Source organism: Eretmochelys imbricata, chromosome 1 (genome assembly GCF_965152235.1).
Source record: "Eretmochelys imbricata isolate rEreImb1 chromosome 1, rEreImb1.hap1, whole genome shotgun sequence".
NCBI classification, from domain to species: Eukaryota; Metazoa; Chordata; order Testudines; family Cheloniidae; genus Eretmochelys; species Eretmochelys imbricata.
In genome coordinates this window covers 312,902,079-312,923,909 of record NC_135572.1, presented here as the reverse complement: position 1 = coordinate 312,923,909, position 21,831 = coordinate 312,902,079, and the positions used below count along the sequence as shown (strand labels likewise).

The window sequence follows — 21,831 nt, the reverse complement described above, 5'->3', positions numbered from 1 at the left end:
TCAAAAGGTGAAGGAAGAATGAACAAAGGTCAATACTAAAAAAAAACAAGGACAAAAGACCATATTGTAATCCCGTGGTGGCAATTTGGAGGCTATCTCACTTCGTCTTGGGGAGGAGGTGAGAGTCAACTTGTGCCTTTATGTATTCAGTAGTTTGAGAGATCAGTGGATGTAAGGCTCATCACTTTCACTTTCACCAATGAAACTCGGGAGTAACTTAACCAAAATAAGTGGAGTTACACTAGTGTAAAACAAGTACGAGTCTGAGGAGAATCAAACTCATTGCCTTAACAAACTGAAATAGGCTGTTAATGGGCAACAATATTTTCATTATTTTGAAGTGTTTTTCATACTTTCTGCAGTCACATCTGCAGAGGAGGTATGCCATTATTTTGCGTGAGCAATTCTCATAATTTTAAAAAAACATATACAATACAATACTTTGCACCTTAGATCCAATTGCTTCCCTGCAAGATAAGTATCTCCATTTTACAGACTGGGAAATGGAGTTTCAGAGAATTCAAATGACTTGGTCAAGAATGTACATTAAATCAGTGTCAGAGCCAGGAATGAAATACAGCCCTTCTGACTCTGACACTAACACATAGACCATTGCTCTCTCATGTGTCCCACAAGTGTGAGTTTTTGCCATTAGGTCTCTCCATAACCATGTGGAAAAACTCAATATTTAGACCAATTCTGCCCCAAAGAAAATGGGTACAACTTCCATTACCTTAAGTATGCATCACACCCATTTAACCAAGGATAGGACTGGGCACAACGTATGTAACAATAAATGCAACATCAGTGTTTGTACAGCGCCTAGCATAACAGTGTCCTGGTCCATGACTGGAGCTAAGCACTACAATAATACAAATATTATTATTGTAGATGAGAAAAATAGGGAGAACTTCATGACATTTCTCAACCCAAAACCTATAGCTACTAATGATTATACGGAGGTAGCATTAGGATACGTCTACACAGCAAAACAATACCTGCAGCAGCCAGTCTCAGAACCCGGGTTAACTGAGACTTGGTGCAGGGGGAGGCCTCAAGCAGGTCAGGGCCCCACTGTGCTAGATACTGTACAAACATATAGAAAATACCTCAATGGTCTTAAAGACAAGATATAACAGATCGACCAGAAGAACAAATGGGTTGGCATGGGGGTGGGGCAGACAAAAATAATAGGATGTGTGCAATTCTTAGCCAGTCAGGAGCTATCATCACAACTTGTCATCACCTTTTTACTTCCTCTTGGGCTGTAGTGAAATGTACGCACTACAGAAGAGGTGAAATCTTCTCCTGACCTGTAGGGCAAAGGGACTACACCAGAACGGAAAACTAGCACATTCAAATACTCTGCACATACACTACAGTGCCACTTCTACATAGCATTAGGGGATGGATTCATTTACTTTGTATGTCCAAAACATTCAATCAAACCCAATTCATAATACAAAGCAAACACACTCTTGTGACTATAATACCTTTTTAAGGTGCATGGTTTCTCACCAACATAAATCTCTCTGGATTTTCCACTCTTTAAGTATTTCCCTGATAATGTTAATAATGTTCCACCAGACTTGGGACCATAGGCGGGAGAGATACTTGTTATTACAGGATTCTGTAGGGGTAAAAATAATAAATGGCCTTGTTAAATTGTGCTTCAATATCTTTAAAAAAGGATTTTAGAAGATACAATCATAATATTCTTAGCACTTTAATGAGGCAACAATGACACAAATAGGAACATAGGAATTGCTGTGCTGGGTCAGATGCATGCTCCATCTAATCTCCTGTTTTAATGAATAATTAAATTAATTTTGGCACTACAATTTTAATCAGAGTGCTTACCACATAGGAAAATGTGTTGAAGGGAGATGTGCCATGTCCACTTGAAACACTGCTGGTTATATTAAAACTGGGGTTCTTTGCAGCAGCAACAGTGCATTCTAGCCTTTGAAAAATAAAAAACAAGATGGTTTTTATTTTGTTTTCTGGATTGACTATTTCATATGAAAATGCAGTCACATGAACTCATAATAATATAGCATCTATACTAAACAAAAATCATAAATCCATCTGAGTGATGGATACTTTAGAAATAACAATCTAATGAACTGTAGTTCTTTAGTATCACACTAAACTTCACATCACTATAATGTTTGAATAGCGCCAGGGAAAATTATGTTGATATATCGAATATTATATTTCTGAAAACACTGAGTATGTGACAGAAAGCCAGTGTATCTTATACATGTAAATAGTTACTTTGTTTTAAAAATTTCTCTTTACATCTGAATTTTGTCAGGCAGCAAAAATGTACAACTATTAGCTTCTTTTTTAAATTTAAACTTTACTGAAAAAATAAATTAGAATGTGATGGCAATATGCATCAATAAATTTTTATATCTATATATATATAGATATAGATATATAGTCAATTTCTTTTCCTTAAATTGTTTTATTTGCCATGTTAAACTATTCAGGAGAGTTATCATGGCATAGCAGTGACATCTCTATTAGAAAGGAAAGAGCACATCTTTGCGCAGCTTAAGATAGCAACAGTGGCTATACATGGCATTTTCTATCTGGAACTAGATGGGTAGTGATGTATCTAGCAAGACCCTGAGACAGCAGCTTGCTTTATCAATATATAGGCAGATGTCATCAGCTGAAAGAGAATATTCATAGAATTTGCCAGTTCCTCAAGATGCTAACCAATGTCTCTGTCTTGTCCACAGTGAGCTTAAGACTTTCATCCTGGTGTCTCTGCCAGACATCAGGAAAATATGGAAACAGTTTTTTTAGTGTCTGAGGCAGAGGAGATGTACAAAGAGTCATCAGACTATTGGTGACAATAATGCATGTATCCCCTCATCATCTCCCAGGCAGCTTCTCAAATTTGAAAGGGAGAGATGGCAAAACCGAGCCCTATGGGACCTTGACTAAGGTATCATAGTTATGAAGAGCAGTTATCCATTACCACCTTCTTGGATCTCACTAACAGAAACAAGCAGAACTTTCCTAACACCCTTTCACCTTTGTCAGGTCCCACAGATGTGGCAGCACACCTCATGGTCAATCGCAGTAAAGACTACTGAAAGAACTATCAGCCTTAGCTAGGGTATCAGACCTCCAACATGGAGGTCCTCAATGGATTCCCCTTTTCTGAGGAGGCTGTTGTCCAAGACTAATGCTGTTTCTATACTACTGTATGGGTCTGAAACCTGGGAACTGGAGGAAGCCAGATGCCGTTGGAGGGCTACAATCCAGCAAGTAGAAAAGGAGTATTTGTGGCACTTTAGAGATGAACAAATTTATTTGAGCATAAGCTTTCGTGAGCTATAGCTCACTTCATCGGATGCATGTAGTGGAAAATACAGTGGGGAGGTTTTATGTACACAGAGAACATGAAACAAAGGGTGCTACCATACACACTGTAACAAGAGTGATTAGGTAAGGTGAGCTATTACCAGCAGCAGAAGGAAAAAAAAAACCCTTTTGTAGTGATAATCAAGGTGGGCCATTTCCAGCAGTTGACAAGAATGTGTGAGGAACAGTGTGTGTGTGTGTGGGGGGGGAGAGGGGGATAAATGTGGGGAAATAGTTTTACTTTGTGTAATGACACATCTAATCCCAGTCTTTATTCAAGCCTAAATTAACTGTATCCACCTTGCAAATTAATTCCCATTCAGCAGTCTCTCATTGGAGTCTGTTTTTGAAGTTTTTTTGTTGAAGAATTGCCACTTTTAGGTCTGTAATCGAGTGACCAAAGAGATTGAAGTGTTCTCTGACTGGTTTTTGAATGTTATAATTCTTGACGTCTGATTTGTGTCCATTTATTCTTTTACATAGAGACTGTCCAGTTTGGCCAATGTACATGGCAGAGGGGCATTGCTGGCACATGATGGCATATATCACATTGGTAGACGCGCAGATGAATGAGCCTCTGATAGTGTGGCTGATGTGATTAGGCCCTATGATGGTGTCCCCCGAATAGATATGTGGACACAGTTGGCAACGGGCTTTGTTGCAAGGATAGGTTCCTGGGTTAGTGGTTCTGTTGTGTGGTGTGTGGTTGCTGGTGAGTATTTGCTTCAGTCTGGGGGGCTGTCTGTAAGCAAGGACTGGCCTGTCTCCCAAGATCTGTGAGAGTGATTGGTCGTCCTTAAGGAAAGGTTGTAGATCCTTGATGATGTGTTGGAGAGGTTTTAGTTGGGGGCTGAAGGTGATGGCTAGTGGCGTTCTGTTATTTTCTTTGTTGGGCCTGTTCTGTGGTAGATAACTTCTGGATACTCTTCTGGCTCTGTCAATCTGTTTCTTCACTTCAGCAGGTGGGTATTGTAGTTGTAAGAACGCCTGATAGAGATCTTGTAGGTGTTTGTCTCTGTCTGAGGGGTTGGAGCAAATGCGGTTGTATCATAGAGCTTGGCTGTAGACAATGGATCATGTGGTGTGGTCTGGATGAAAGCTGGAGGCATGTAGGTAAGCACAGCTGTCAGTAGGTTTCCGGTATAGGGTGGTGTTTATGTGACCATCACTTATTAGCACCGTAGTGTCCAGGAAATGGATCTCTTGTGTGGACTGGTCCAGGCTGAGGTTGATGGTGGGATGGAAATTGTTGAAATCACGGTGGAATTCCTCAAGGGCTTCTTTTCCATGGGTCCAGATGATGAAGATGTCATCAGTGTAGTGCAAGTAGAGTAGGGGCATTAGGGGATGAGAGCTGAGGAAGCGTTGCTCTAAGTCAGCCATAAAAACGTTGGCATACTGTGGGGCCATGCGGGTACCCATAGCAGTGCCGCTGATTTGAAGGTATACATTGTCCCCAAATGTGAAATCAAGAATTATAACATTCAAAAACCAGTCGGAGAACACTTCAAACTCTTTGGTCACTCGATTACAGAACTGAAAGTGGCAATTCTTCAACAAAAAAACTTCAAAAACAGACTCCAACGAGAGACTGCTGAATGGGAATTAATTTGCAAACTGGATACAATTAACTTAGGCTTGAATAAAGGCTGGGAGTAGATGTGTCATTATACAAAGTAAAACTATTTTCCCACGTTTATTCCCCCCCCCACACACACACACACTGTTCCTCACACGTTCTTGTCAACTGCTGGAAATGGCCTACCTTGATTATCACTACAAAAGGTTCCCCCCCCCCCGCTCTCCTGCTGGTAATAGCTCACCTTACCTGATCACTCTTGTTACACTGTGTATGGTAACACCCATTGTTTCATGTTCTCTGTGTATATAAAATCTCCCCACTGTATTTTCCACTGAATGCATCCAATGAAGTGAGCTGTAGCTCACGAAAGCTTATGCTCAAATAAATTTGTTAGTCTCTAAGGTGCCACGAGTACTCCTTTTCTTTTTGCGGATACAGACTAGCACGGCTGCTACTCTGAATCCAGCAAGTGAAGACTCTAAGGGATTTACTATGCAGGACATTTTAAGTATCTTACTTGTTTTTGTTGCTAACTTTTACTTCCAGAGTACAAGGCTTTCCTCCAATAAGAACTGTTGTATTTTTTAAGTCGAATCTATTATTTTTGCTGAATCCAAAGTCCCAGCCACACACTGTAAGTGTTGTTCCGCCTTCTAATGGAGCGCTCCTTGGGACAATCTATAAGAAAAAAATATACTGTTGTATTAGTTTTGCTAGAACTTCAGATGAATTTTACAGAATGTGCAAAGGAGGAGAATAGTTTTATAGAAGCACTTCTTCTGGTAGACGGTATCCTACCATTTATCTTAATTGTTCATCACCTTTCATTCATCACATTATGGGCTTCCTCAGACAGTAGCAATAAATAACAAAACCTTTGCTAGAAAGCTTTGAGGGATAGTGTTTAGGGGCACTGAACAAGCTGTGCACTGTAATAGCCTTTTTAATCCTCCTGATCTTGTCTTTTACGTCCCATTTCTGGTATGTTAAACATATAATGTATGTATTTTATTACGAGCTAGATGCCGAACAAAAAAAGAGTCCAAAAATGACCATGTCACTTTTTTGTTAGCTTGGTGAAAGGGCAGGTTCATAATGGAGCAACTTCAAAGACATCTTAATCAGATATTGCTTTGGCAGTTACAAAGTTAATAAGACTTCTACTATTCTTTGACTAAAATCTGTTACATTTGGTTACTTCTAATTCTGAGTTAAAAATAAACTACCTCTCAGCAACATACTGACAATCTAGAAAGGAAATGCTTTTTTTCTGTATATTGTAAATTGTGTTGTAAAATAGAACAATGGTGGGAAAAACATAGGAACACTATAGAAGTTTGTACAAACCTCAGTTAAGGTATTCAGCAAAGCACTGCCAATAAAAATCTAAAAGACACGGGGGTTTAGGGTTGATGTGGGCTTTTAACAATACTGCCTAAGTTTGCAAACATTCCAGTCACTACCAGATAATCAACAGACTTAACTTACACTTGTGATCATAGTACTTAAATGTCTTTGGCTTAATGCTCCTAGAGATAGCACATTTGCCCTTAAAATTCAATACAATTGTGCCTTTCATAAATTCTACTTCTGCACTCTCAAGCTGAAAGAAAACTGCTTAAGAACTACGTGGCTATTATTTCATCTAAAATCCAGTAAGACAGACTCATTTCCTTTCAACTCTCCTAGTAGCTATACATGAAGAATCTCACAAATGAAACTGTAGGTAAAAAGCTGTTGAGAAATACTTCACAGGAATTATATCATATATTCTATACAGTGAAATTTACTACTGTCATCAAAAACCAGAAGAAGCTCATTGAAAGCAGTGGGAGTCTTTCCATTGACTTCAACAGGCTTTGGATCAGGCTGTGACTGAGCAAAACACAGGGGACCTATCCAAAGGTTGGGGGAATGGAGTTAGAATAAAACAGAGATGCCCACATAGCCACTCAGCACATTATACTACAGCCAGTATTACACCTTCTACAGTACGGGGCACTAGGCCATTATGGGTTTGTGTTCACTGGTTCTCAGAGTTACATTTTCCTTATTTGTTTTCTGTTTCTAGGTCCCCAAAGTTGAGACTGAATTTGGATCATTGCCCCTGCTCCATGTAACTCAGCGTGCACTCTGCCTTCGGGGTAACACTCACCATGGAGCCCTACTAAGGAATGAAATTGTTTTGTAGGGGTGAGGTAAATCCCATTGTCTGAACAATAATGCACAGGTCCGTACCATTTGAATATCCCCATTTGTAGCCAGTCAGCTATCAAATAAGGAAATTAAAAGCAAACTTCACAAAACTATGCAATATTGTAAGCGAAGGGACTTACCTGACCCCTCTTAAATGGCCTTATTCCTCAAAGGTAGGGTGTGACATCAGCCATATAATGTATGCTGGGGGGATGACATGAATCAAGGGATACCAAATCTAGCCATTACATCCTGCAAAACAAGCTTAAAAGGTAAGTTTTAGAAGTGGATATTAAAGGATAAAAAACACTTTCTGATCTTTTGTGTTTTTTATATTGAATAAAAAGACCTGCAATGAGCTTTAATTCATTTATTTATTTTTATTGTTTGTTTTGTACCTTAAATATATCAAAAGAGTCCAGCCTTGTTTTCCAGACTTTTTCTTGGAGGACTTACAGAAACTGAATTGTAAGCCTTCTGAAGGGTGTTTAACGAACAGGTCTTTTCTGCAACCTCTTCATAGTGCATTTGCATTAATTAGATGTTAATAAAAAGTAAACAAAAAACAAACAGTTCTAAACAGCCTGAAACTCAGGACCTGTCTACCTGTTTTAATTAGAAGAATTTATGGAACGAGTGGAGAACTAGTAGGAGTAAGAAAACATCACAGATAACAGCAATGAAACCCAATTCACGGCTTGATCCAAAGCCCTTTGAAGTCAAAGGCGGTCTATCCATCATCTTTCCTGGGCTTTGGATCAGGCCTTAAATGAGAGCAGAAGTGATTTTTATTAAGAAAGTTTAAAACTCTGGGTTTTTTTTACTTGGTTTTAACAGCCACCTTGTTTAACTTCAAATGCCCTATAAACTGTTGGAAGAAAAAATGTTAAAGATTCTACAGCTCCATCCCTTCAATTAAGGGACAAGAAAGCTCACAGTGCACATCTGAAACCTCGAATGAGTCCTCCTATTAAACAGGGAACAAAAGGCCTGACATTCCTGATATTTCTAAGATAAAAAGCCACCCTGTTTAAAAACAACAACAAAACCTCTCAGGGCTTCTTTATACACAGTAAACAAGCAAGATTGGACACAATCCTATTTTTTTCTCCTGTGCAGTTCACATGCCACAGTGACCTGAATCCCACAAATGGAGCATTGCAATTTGTTCCATTACCAAGTTATCTCTGATGAGACCCATCCAAGACTCCCAGATTTGATTTAGCACTGTCTGTCCAGGCTGAGAAAACGCACTTATTTGTTGGCATAAGCAATAATTGCAAAACATTTTGATAGGTATACTGTGCCAAACAGTTGAGTGTTCAAAGAAACCCTGTCTGTGAGAACTGGAGTTGTTTGTCTCACCAACAGCTAGCTGTCTTTTTCTATATGGCACGATGGAGGGATTCCGTCTGTTTTTACCATTTAGAGAATGTTTGGAAAGAAGCAGTTTGGAGTGCAAGAACCCCGCTGAGACCTCTCCAGTTGGGAGAATGGTCACTGTGACCCAAAACTCCAAGTAAAGATCTGGGATATTTAAAGCAAGGGGGAAACAACTGGGAGATCTACAATGCTCCTTTCTTCCTCGCTTACAGGGAGAAAATCCCCTAGTAGATTTTTCATGGAATAAAACGCTGGAATATAAAAAATGGAATATACTGGGAACGATTTTTTCAGACCCTGATCCAAATCCCACTGACGTCAACCATTTACTTCAGTGGGCTTTGGATCAGGCCCTCAAAGCATCTCTTGCGTCTGCTTCAGGTGAAAGATATCACAGAACATATTTAAACCCTCTGCCTCCCTGAAATCTCGCTTACTTTTTGTGGGATTTTAGGATTGAATGTCAAACATCATGCAAAGCAGGCTTCCTCCATTTGTTAGGAACAAAACATGCTTGGCTCTTGTATTTTATGCACATGGGTTTAAAGATAGAACAGAAAAAGATTAATAATCTGTTTAAAATAATTTTTTCAATAATAATGTTAAATGTCATGGTCAAGCAAAGCAAGAAATTTGCCTTAACAGCTAGCAATCCACAGGGAACTAAGCACTTAGCTGCATTATTTTCCTTCCAAGCCTTCTAGAAACAAGTTTTACAAACTTGTGCATGCTGTAATGCAAACCTTCAGGAGACTCACTTTGAAGATCAATCACTGCCACATAGTCACTGAAATTTAAAATATATATACACACACACACATTTGAACACAGGGCACTAAATTATAAATAAGCATGAAAAAACTTATGAGATCTTGCTCTCTTTAAAGTTCTAGGGGTCCAATTGTGCAATCCCCACTTGTACTGAGAAATACTTTATTGAGAGGAATCATTGCATTGAACTTAAAGGGATTACCCTCATGAGTCAGCACTACTCAATATAAGGATTGCAGAACTGGGCTCTACAGGACAGGTTTTAAGAATGGCTCAGTACACTCAACTCTGATTGAAGTCAATGTATGTGCTCAGGATATCTGAAAACCAGTACCTACACACAAAATAAGCTATGTTATATAGCTTTGAACAGTTTGGTCTTGTAGAAACATCATATGTATATATTTAATTATGATGCAATGGAGACTCTCTGGGCTTGATTCTCTACTGCCTTGTGTCCAGTGTCATGCACCCATGTACATGTGTGATTCACAAATTCATAGATTTTAAGGCCAGAAGGGTCATTAGATCATCTAGTCTGGACTGTATAACACAGGCCATAGAATGGGGTGGGCAAACTACGGCCCGTTGGCCACATCCGGACCGCGGGACTGTCCTGCCTGGCCCCTGAGCTCCTGGCCGAGGAGGCTAGCCCCTGGCCCCTCCTCCGCTGTTCCCCTTCCCCTGCAATTATGCCGCTGCGTGGGCAGTGCGGCTTGTGCCTGCCCACCTCACAGGCTTTCAAATGAGCCTGTCCTGCTGCTCTGAGCAGCCTGGTAAGGGTAAGGGGACAGGGGGAGGGCAGGAGGTCCCGGGGGGCAGTCAGGGGACAGGGGGCGGTTGGATGGGGTGGAGGTTTGGTGGGGGTGGTCAGGAGCCAGGGAGCAGCGGGGGTTGGATAGGGGGTGGGGTCCTGGGGTTCAGGGAGGACCAGGGAGCAGGGGGGGTTGGATAAGGGGTGGGGTCCTGGGGGGGCAGTTAGGGACGGGGGTCCTGGAAGGGGGTGGTCAGGGGAGAAGGAGTGGGGGAGGGATGGATGGGTCGGGGGTCCCAGGGGGTTTGTCAGGGGGTGGGGGTGTGGATAGGGATTGGGGCAGTCAGGGGACAGGAAGCAGGAGGGTTTGGATAGGGTGTGGGGTCCCAGAGGGGCGGTCAGGAGACAAGGAGCAGGGGGGGTTGGATGGGTCAGGGGTTCTGCGGGGGGCAGTCAGGGAGTGGATAGGGGGCAGGGGCCAGGCCGTTTGGGGAGGCACAGCCTTCCCTACCTGGCCCTTTATACTGTTTCGCAACCCCAATGTGGCCCTTGGGCCAAAAAGTTTGCCCACTCCTGCCATAGAATGTTGTGCATTTGTACAAAGTGAGTGTAAAACATTCCCATTCTTATTTTACAGACCTTTGCACAGATGTAAATGACTGCACAAGACAGTGGAGAAGCAGTAACAAAATCATTTTGGTATTCACAATCCTAATATAAAGATAAATAAGACTTTTGTAGGTTTGGTTCCCATTAAAATTTCATTGTTTGTTGATTGGGTTTTGCCTACTTTACCCCCAGAGTGACTTCGTATTTGAAACATAAATGTAGAAAAGAGAAACCACCATTTAAAATGTTTTTTATAGGTTATTAACAAAACTCAAACTTCTTTCAGCAGCTTTGCTTGGATATTATGTTTAAGCAGGTACAGCATGTGAATCATCCACCTCTGGGTTTAGTGAAATATTATTTATTTTAAAAAGTGTCTCTCTCTTTGTGCTGAGTCTTTCAAGTTTCTAAGTTTCATCCCTATTTATGAGTTCAGATGTGCAAAAGGAATAAGAATTTAACACTGTATACATCAGTAAAAATAATGGCTATAAATGCTATAAGAAGGTTTTATGCTTGTTCTCCGCTCCATTTACTAGTGTATTAACTGCTCCATGAAACAAGGCCTTCATAATTGTGTCACACTTAACACAAAATGACTTGGTTAAATGCACAGTCAGCCAGTACAAATCTTGTCTTAACCATAGCTAAATGAAAACAGCAACGAGCTAGTGGGCTCTTTGATTATCAGTGTAATTTTGCTCTTGTGTACTTTTTAACATTTACGGGGTCTTCTACAACTGAAAGCAGCCTTCAACTGTCCTTTTTCCCACGGACAGAGCCACAGACTCTGCCCTGCCCCAGGGCCATGCATATGACAACCAGGCCTATGGGAATGACACTCAAGAAACTGTCCAGGCTGGGGAGATGTTTGAAAAAGCACCTGGCCTAAAGATGTTCCCTTTCTCTCCCATCAGTGCCACAAACCAAAAAGTGGCAGGGGTGGTGGGAGGGAAGAAGAGACAGAGCCATCCATCAAAATATGAGATGGGATGGGGAACTCCTCCACATCATCTCCAGCAGCTGTGAGCAGGAAGCTTCTTCTTACCCATTCTCCCTATGAGGAAGGCTTTGAGAGGTGACTTGCCCTCCTTCTCCCCACCAGGTGAAGGGAATTTCCTTTTTTAAAATCACAGACAGATCAGCTGAAACCCTGCCCCAGTTCCACATTTAAGACAGTAAATGGTAGTTACTGAAGACGAGAGCTTCTTGCACAGACCCCAGCAGAGGGACAAATTCAGAATGGGAGAGCTGTGGAGCACAGAATGTGGGGTGTTTATTTACATGAGGCCAGCAGCCCGTTAAGGCTAATTACACTGAGGGGAAAGTAAAGACAGCAGCAACTTTATTTATCATAATTTAAAAAAAAGAGAAAAAATGTATATTAAAATGGTATCTATTTGGTTGTAGTCCTCTCCCCTCAGCATCCATGTGTAATTTGCGTTCAGACACTGTAAGCTCTTTAGGGCAGGGCCATGCCTTCCTATGTGTTTATACAGATCCTAATGCGATGACACCACCAATCCTGATACTGTTGGAATGCAGAATAACAGGAATAAACAGTTACATGAACACAAACTCTCTTCATCACAGACAGCTCTGCTCCTGGTCTTGAAAAGTTCTGAGATTTTTTAAGGGGAAAAGGCAGCTTGCCCTTTTTACTGCCTAGGCCGGCTAGCTGAAAAGCTAGCATCTGCAGACTTCCAGGGCTCAGAAGGCTCAAGAGGCCTGAGGTACATTCTGTTGGACAGGTACGCTTGAAATAGCGTCCTACCTCTGAGATAGCAGTCCTACCTCTGAGATAAATTTTGGGGGAAAAAAATTTTTACCTCATAAACTCTCGGCAAACATGTCTCCTGGGTCCACATCCTTTTAACACGCTCCCAGGACCTCACACACTGATCGCTACACCAGCCACACTGCATGAAAGGAGGTGCTGAAAGACACTGACTGCAGGACTTAAAGTGATCACAGCCTGGTCCATTCAACGGAATCTTGGTTATCTATTGATAAGAGAATTATACACAGATCTTTACAAAAATATCTTAACTAGCAAGGAGAAACTCCTAATTTATGCAAAGTATAATGATGTTACTCTGGTTTCAAATGTGAAAATTACTCCTCTACTGTAGTTTAGTTCAGTAATTAGAAGATCTGATAAGTTATTTAATTGGCACATTCCTAAATTCACTCTTAAACCCTAAAGCCATACTGATAATATCTATAGTCACAATAAACAGCTGTTGCTTACAAAGAGGGGTTACCATCTTGTGATTAGAACTTGGACAGAGTATCAGGAGAACACCTGGTTTCTTCTCCCAGCTCTGCATTAACTCACTTGAAATATGAGTCAGTGTAAATCAGTTTACTCATTTGTAAAATGGACATAATACCTACTTCACAGGTATGTTGTGAAGATTACTTGTTATCTGTAACCCATGTTAAGAGCTTTAGAGCAAAGATGCTCTGCAAGTGGTTTTCATTTTATGACTTTAATTAATATACAGTTACTTCACCATATTTCCATGCCACATTTAAGCCTATTTTGATCATACTATGTTTTAAGGTTACATTTATATCTAATTCTTAAAGGATTAGTAAATGATTAATAGATATTTCAATAAATGGTTAATCAATTCTTATAGATTGTTAGAGAATTCAACAGGTCAAGAGGTTGCCTATAACCATGGCTTATAATCATCTATAATATCTTCTACCAATGTGCTTTCAACCATTTATAACACATAGTACTCATGCCTGTAACATACTTATATCATCTATTAATCAATCATTCATTAACCTTTGACAAACTATTGCTAAATGTAATCTTAATATGAATTGTGACCATGGTTTTAAACACTCACAACTCCCCCCCACATTTAAATAGTGTTATAATGTTACAATACCAATCTACAAAGACCAGGAAATTCTAAACACTATTTTTTACTCAAGCCATTGTGTATTTTTCTTTACAAGAGCCTGAATTAAGGACAGGGTGTCAGCCTTAAATTTGCATTTCCTGGCTTTTTGTTGGTTTCTATCACAATTCTCACATTATTTGCACATTTCTCAATGTTAATTTACTTGTTGGTTTAATAGAAAAAAAAAAGCTTTTGAGGAAACAAACAACATACCCAAGAGACTGGAAAGGATGCAAAAGTTGCATGTTATGAGAACTCAGAATACTGTACTGACTAACCACTCTTATGTAAAGCTGATACTATGAATGTAGGTTTACATAATACAAAGCGTGATTAGATTATGAACCACTCACCTTCATTCCGGTGACAACCAGAGTATAGCCATCTGCTGCTAATGAATGGTGAATAATAACTTGTGGGGAGACTGGGTGGGAGTCCAGAGGAAAATTCACATGTGGTGGAGTAGCTTCTGAACGGGAAATCAATATCTAAAAAAGAAAAACCCTCAAAATCAATAGGGGCAAAGAGTCCTGTGGCACCTTATAGACTAACAGACATATTGGAGCATGAGCATTCGTAGGTGAATACCCACTTCGTCGGATGCAGACTAACACAGCTACCCCTCTGAAGCTTAAAATCAATAGGCTACATGTTACTTGTGTGCACATTGAGCAGTGATTCCACATTCACAATATTTTCTGTCTGATGGTTAGTACTAACCAGCATTGTTGCACTAACCCCTTTGAAATACACTATGAAGCAATAAAGCCACGCTTTATAACATATGCTTTGCTTAAACAGAGCAATCTCATGACTGCCTGAAAGACTTTTATAATGTATCACATTTGTAACACTAAGAAGGAATCATCCCTTGCTTCATAATCCTTAAATTTCAGGTGTTTATGAAATAAATTGTAAAAAATTCAGTGTCTATTTAATCAGCCTCCCTGCATTTAAGAGAAAAGTAAAGGAATTTTGCCAACAAGGTCTATTTAAAAGCATATTAAACCAGCGAGTTTGTCCCCTCTCTATTTTAGAAAGGTAACAATATTTTAATTTATTTTCCTTTTAATCCTTTGGTTTGAAAATTAAGATTTGCTCTATATATTATATATTTTAAAAAATTTTAAGATCTGTATTGAACATATAATATTGAGAGCCCTCTCAACTTCTAACCTGGGATTTAAATTGGTACGTATTTTACTGCATAAACATATTGCACTTTAAAAAAAAACACATTAAAGTAGTAAAAGAAAAGAAAAAGAAGAGCAAGAATTGTACTATCCTTATTTAACTTTTCTTTATGGTGCCAGAGGTGTGCACAGCACCTTACAGAGAGAATAAGAAAGTCAATGATCTGAGCTCAGGCTCATTTAGTTCAACAAGACTCTATTGGCATGACAAGCTGTAAAAGAATTGCTAAAGTGTAAAAAATATCTGTCAGAGGTAGGTAAGGACAGGGCTACAAGTGTGTTCGAGGTTTGAACCTCATGTTCGTATGCCACTGCTATCCACTCCTGATCTGGTGACAGGCTTCTGCAGCGCAGTGTTATCTCTGCTGTTTGGGTGCATGCTGCTTACTCTGAGTAGAACCACAAGGGATTTCAACAGGTGTTAGGTACCTAGGTGCTTTTGAAAATCCCACTAGATGTCTAGCCCCACCTTTAGGTGCCTAAACACCTTTGACAATCCAGGTCTATAATTCTGATCCTGTGAAAACATGGGCACATGCTTAACTTTACTACCATGATTAGCCCCACAGATTTCAGTCACTATGTCCGAGAGCAAGGATGTGCAGGACTGGGCCCATAATTATATACGGCATGAGCTGGTAGGTGATAACATCATGCAACAAGGGCAGAGGATCATTTAAACAAAGGTTACAAGGGTACTGTTTCCAAAAGTTACACCTCAGGTTATTTATTTATTTATCTGAGGAATTTAGAATATCAGTATTTGATGAGAAAGTGAGACTCACTGGATATCATTATTTCAAGCAGTTTAACAATCTTTAAAACACCTAATACACAAAATATTTATTTTGTGACTATAAAAATTTTTCACCTAACTGCTAAGCCAATCCTAAAACAGCTAGGCCATGGGTTTCGAGGATTTCATTGGCCTTCCACACTGCCATTGTCTTTCGGCAAGATGGCCTACTCCAGAACTAGCCTTAGAAATACCCACTTTGCTGTCATTCAAAACTTCAATAAAATATGTTCCCAGTTAATTCATGGTGATATGTGTTTCACACCCTGTGGATGTTTATAGACTATTGGGTGGAAACAAATAACAGGGAAAGTTTTTCTTTAAGGTAAAGCTATTTTTGTTACAGAATTGCCGTTCAGGTTTGATTCACAGCACAGAAAAATGCAGTTTTTAGAAATCAATAAAGTTTGATGGTTTTCTGCGACACAGAGCTATGATCTTTGGCACAATACATTAGGAGATGAGCTCTGTTTTTATACGCAGGACAGAGTGAAAAATGGAATGAACTGCAAAGCTGCATGGAAAAGCTTGATTAATGTTAGTATTATATGAGCAGAGGTAACACCACAGCTGCAAATATCTTTTTAGTTGATCATTAGCCATGTCTCCTCTCAAATACCCACTGCTATAAAATGCTAAGAATTCTTTTCTATCATTAATCCAGGCTTCTTCTTATTGCCAAACATTCTTTCTGATTGAGCAACAATGTTAACCCTTAAATACTTCTGGGTTTCAGCCAAAGAACAATATAAGAAATGATATTATTATTACTGTAAGTAAATATCCGTATTGCGATAGCACTGAGGAGTCTTAGTCATGGATGAGGATCTGTTTGTGCTAGCTACGCATTGTACAAACACAGAACAAAAAGACAGTCCTTGCCTCACGGGCTTACAATCTACAGGTATGTCTATACTTCAAGCTGAAGGTGTAACTTCCAGTTTGAGGAGACATACCCATGATAGCTCTGATCAAGCTAGTACGCTAAAATTAGAATGTAGCTGAAGCAGTGCGAGAGGGGCTAGCGGCTCCCAGTATGATCATGTCTGAGACGCTAGGTATGTACTTGGGTGGCTAACCCCTCCCACCACTTGCACTCCCACGAATGCACTTCTAGTGTTAGCATGGTAACTCCATCAGAGCTAGTGCAGGTATGTGTCTTTAAGCTGGAAATTACACCCCAGCTCAAAACGTAGACATAGCCTAAGTAAATTTAATACCCTATTTTTATGGTTCTAGAGAATGTTTGGTCTTTAAAACACTGAATGATTCATCACAGATAAAGTTCACATCAGCTGCTCAAAGCCTGAGTAAAATGGTTTTCTACCTGGTGATGTGATCTGAGGTTGGAGAAATAGAATTTATGCCCCCCCCGCCCACATCTTGGGACTATGGTGTGAAATACCCATATACCAAATACCCATGCAACTGATCTACAGCCAACAGTATGACTATGTTTATACTACAGAGCTGATGTTGGCATAGCTATGCCACCACTGCCTCTAGTGTAAACACAGTACACACAGGAGTTTTTCTGCAGGTGCCTGAATGGCATTAGCTATATCAACAGCAGCACTCTTCCACTGGCATAGCTGCGTCTTCACTGGGATTTTTGTTGGCACAGCTGTGCCAGTCAGGGGTGTGTTTTTTTCTCCACTCCTCACCAATGTAACTATGCTGATGCAACTTTTAAGCGTAGACCAAGCCTGTAACTAAGGAACTGCAGAGGTAGCCAAGAGATTCAAAATAAATAAATAAAAATTTGGGGGCCAACGTATCTGTGTAATTTGTGATCTCACTGGCCAAGCCCATAGAATCAAAGAAATGTAGGTCTGAAAGGGACCTCAAGAGGTCATCTAGTTGAGCTCCCTGTGCTAAGGCAGGACCAAATAAACCTTGACCATCCAGGACAGGCATTTATGCAACCTATTCTTAAAAACTTCCAGTGATGGGGTTTCCACAGCGTCCCTCAGAAGCCTATTTGAAAGCTTAAAAACCTTTATAGTTAGAAAGTATTTCCTAATATCTAACCTAAAGCTTCCTTACTGCAGATTAAGCCCATTACTTCTTGTCCTACCTTCAGTGGACATGGAGAACGGATCACAATCCTCTTTATAATACCCCTTAACATATCTGAAGACTATCATCAGGTCCCCCCTCATTCTTGTTTTCTCAACACTAAACATGTCCAGGTTTTTTTTTTAACCTTTCTTCATAGGTAAGGTTTTCTAAACCTTTTATAATGTGTGTTGCTCTCCTTTGGACTCTCTCCACTTTGTCCACATCTTTCCTAAAGTGTGGCACCAGAATTGGATGCAGTACTCCAGCTGAGGCCTTATCAGTGCCAAGTAGAGAGGGATAATTATCTCCCATGTTTTACATGCAACATTCGTGTTAATATATCCCAGAATGATATTAGCCTTTTTTACAACTGCATCACATTGTTAACTCATATTCACTTGTGATCCACTTTAAGGCCCAGATCTTTTTCAGCAGTACTACCACCTAGCCAGTTATTCCCAATTTTGTACTTGGGGATTTGATTTTTCCTTCTAAAGTGAGGTACTTTGCACTTTATTGAATTTCATCTTGTTGAGTTCAGACCAATTCTTAGTCAAGGTTGTTTTGAATTCTAATTCTGTCCTCCAAAGTTCTTGCAACACCTCCCAGCTTGGAGTCATCTGCAAATTTTATAAGCATACTCTCTACTCCATTATCCAAGTCATTAATGAAAATATTTAATAGTACTGTACTGAGGACTGACCCGTGGGAGACAGCACTAGACTCCCCATTTGACAGTAAATAATTGATAAGTACTCTTTGAGTACTTTCTTTCACCCAGTTGTGCACCCACCTAATAGCAACTCCTTGGCCTGCCTAAACCTTGTCTTACATAATCCTACAGAGAGAGCACAAGAGAGACAAAAAGAAAAGGAATACTTGTGGCACCTTAGAGACTAACCAATTTATTTGAGCATAAGCTTATGCCACAAGTACTCCTTTTCTTTTTGCGAATACAGACTAACACGGCTGTTACTCTGAAACAAGAGAGACAGGCTCCTAAGGCATGCTCTTCATCATGCAGCTGGGTTGCATGGTATTCCTGTGCAATTATTCAGCACCTATCTTCTCGCTACCATGGGACAGGGTGGTGCGGCTGTGGTATAACCCTAGGAAGCGGGGTAGTGGAAGTGAGGATTACTCCCTAAAAATAACAAATTTGATTGTCTATCTCCTGGGCCACATATACCATTTTCATAAGAAATCAAACATCTCTCCAGAGCACACAAAGAGCAGAACACGTGTGCCAGCTGCCCTCCAGAAAAGCACGTTCATAGACAATAAGCAGTGCAATTCTTGACATTCCTCTCAAGACAAATACAAATATAACATTTTATCCACTCCATCCTTGAGGGATATGGATAATTCACCAGTACACTGACTGAACTATAGACTTCAATTTACACTGCTAGCTTTGAAGGTGGGTATGTTTTACTTTCAACATCCAAAAAGACACACACAAAAGGAATCATGGGAACTGAAAATATATGTAGTAGCCTTCTCGTACAGCTCAGAGTATTTCAGTGATGCTGACTTTAGAGATGATTGGCTTTGAAGACAGGAGGTCAATAGATTAATTAGTATCTACTTTATACTGGAAATGAATCATCATTTTTATGTCCATGGATATCAGATGCATTCTTTTAAACTCTATTTCATTATCACAAACCAATCAATGTTCAGTCAGAAGCCTTGACATTTGGTTAATTTATATACAACTTTGCATATTAAGACCATAATAACTTCAGCACAAAAGCATGCATGTAATATATATTTTACTCATTTTGATGATCAGTCCTGCTAGTCAGTAGGATTGAGTTACAAATGTTACTGTATGCATGTCAGAATATCTTCTGCAAAAATCAGAGGCTACTTAAAACAAGCCAGTCTCAGTATCATATTGTTAGTTTTCCCTAGATGTCTGGCAGGTGTAGGCCATTATCCAGCAGAGATAGGTTCAGGGTTAATGTTATTATGTAACCCCCAAGCGCCCCAGGATATGCAGCATAGCCTTGTAAAGGGCACACATGTAGCTCTCTGGATGCTGTATATATATCATTGTAATCCATTGAGTATAATGGATCCACTTTGAAGAGCATAAGCTTTTCTACTGGAACTGAACATTAAAACATGTGCTCTTTCAAAACGGTAACTTGGTTCCAGGTGTTAATTTTAAACTTCAGTATAAAGATTTCCTCTCTTTTCCCTTTCTATTTGAGTTTACTTTGGGATTATCTAGGCATGCTCTCTACCACAGAAACAAGAACTACTACTCAAAAACCCATTAAATATTAAAATAAGTTTAAAAATATTAATAACTCTTTACTAATATAGATTATGACATTTAATTTCATTGGTTTAAAACCAGAGAAAGAAAAGAAGCACTGTGATTGATTACACATTCACATAAATTCATATATGTATGTTTTATATTGCCAACTCTGGAAAGTCAAGTCCTCTAGCCACAAAAGATGCTATAACAAACAGGTATAATATAGGAAGCAGGCTTTGAGCAGGGAGGTGGGAGGGTTCTATGGCTCCACCGAACTGCCTTAACCCCTTTCTGGAGGGACCACTTCTAGGGATGTCAGCGTTGTTCAATTCGGTGTTCATTCATTCCTTGGTCTCTTTGCCAATGCTTCCAACAAAGGTTGCCATTCATACTGGTGGATTTTCTTACGTGTACACCTGACCAGTAGAAAATGAATGGAGACCACCAACTCAAAGGCCACTGATCAGCCAAAAGATGGTAATGATTTCCTGGGACTTTAGATATGCATTGGATTTGAATGACTGACCTAAAGCTGAAAGGCTCTGTACATCATTACTCTGAACCATTGCTGTTTATGAATATATACCATGGGCCTGATCCTTCACCACTGAAGTAATGGCAGTTCTGCCACTGACTTACTTGAATGTAAGCAGATCACAGCTTGTGAGATGCAAAGTGTTGAAGGCCCAATTCTGCTCTCATTGAATTCTGTGGCAATTCTTGACTTCAGTGGATACATGCTCAGGCCCCAACTGTAATCACTGAGTTAAACACAGTTGTGATTATTTCTATCTAGCTTTCTTCCAAAAGTATCTATCATTCATGTAGGTATCTAAGCACTGAAAACAAGCATACAGTGTCCATAGCAGTTTTCTGCTCCTCAAGTATGGAGAGCAAGACCTGCATGTGCTAGGGGTTTTCATTTGTTTGTTAGTTTTTAACCTGGGGTGGTGTCCTGGGAAAAGGCTTTGTCAAACAAGAGTGCCACATACTTTGAACTGAAAACGAACAGATTTGGGATCAGCATGTGGAAACTCCACCTCTTGTTTGGCTATCAAAAATGTGGTGGAAAGTGTATATAAAAATATTCCTCCTTGCCCAGGGCCCATTATTATTAACTATTTGTATTAAAGTAGTGCAGAGAGGCCCTAGTAAGGGTCAAGGCACCAGTGTGTTTGGTGTGGCATAAACCTATAGGAAGATATGTTCCTTGCCCCAGAGAGCTTACTGTGCAGCCACACTGCTGCTGTTTCTCTGCAGGAAGCAGGCAGGATGCAGACAGGCTGCACAGTCGGGAGCTCTCAATTCCCTGAGCACCAGAGGGCAGGGTTCTGCCATGGTTCTCTCTACAATGCTGTAGAGTGGGGTTTGTCAGCAGGCCAAGGGTCAGTAGATCCATGAATAATATGGCTTCCCTGCCAAAGCCCCATATAGAGTGAAGATAGGGAACTGCAGCTGCTCCTACTGCTCTGAGAGGTTGTATGAATTGTAAGGAGAGGTTTCCCATTCTGTGCTTCCACATGTAGGGCACCTACGTGAAGCTCATTTTCCTGGGCTTCACACTGGTGAGGTCCATTTCACTCACAGTGAGCGTGCTAGGTGTGCAATTTCCAAACACTGGGAACCTCATTGTTTCCAAAACAGATTTCATCAGGCACATCAAAGACATATTCCTCTCACTGACAATTAAGTCCATTACAAATCTGAATATCACAGGGTGGCTGGCCCTCTATGGGAAGATGGGTCCTTCACTTGTGATGGATGAGCTACGTCTCAGCTGAGTCTGATCAGCTAGGGACCAGGTGGTTTTAAAGAATAGCAAGCAGCACAGTTGCAGTAGAGACCTGCAAGGACCAGGAAAGTCCCTCAGGAGACCTTGGGGCACGGGGGATGGAATGGGGAGGTGAGGTGG

The 21,831-nt window shown here is 40.2% G+C and overlaps 1 protein-coding gene across 1 annotated transcript in view; it reads right to left on the bottom strand.

Annotated features, from left to right (window-relative positions):
- Positions 1 to 21,831, bottom strand: part of MET (MET proto-oncogene, receptor tyrosine kinase) — an 86,193-nt gene that overhangs the window by 35,973 nt on the left and 28,389 nt on the right. Inside the window, exons 3-7 of the mRNA XM_077807826.1 lie at positions 13,951 to 14,085; positions 12,506 to 12,679; positions 5,481 to 5,641; positions 1,861 to 1,963; positions 1,494 to 1,630 (exon numbers count right to left, since the gene is read on the bottom strand). Of these exons, the coding sequence (XP_077663952.1) occupies positions 1,494 to 1,630; positions 1,861 to 1,963; positions 5,481 to 5,641; positions 12,506 to 12,679; positions 13,951 to 14,085 (710 nt within the window). The remainder of the gene's footprint in view (positions 1 to 1,493; positions 1,631 to 1,860; positions 1,964 to 5,480; positions 5,642 to 12,505; positions 12,680 to 13,950; positions 14,086 to 21,831) is intronic.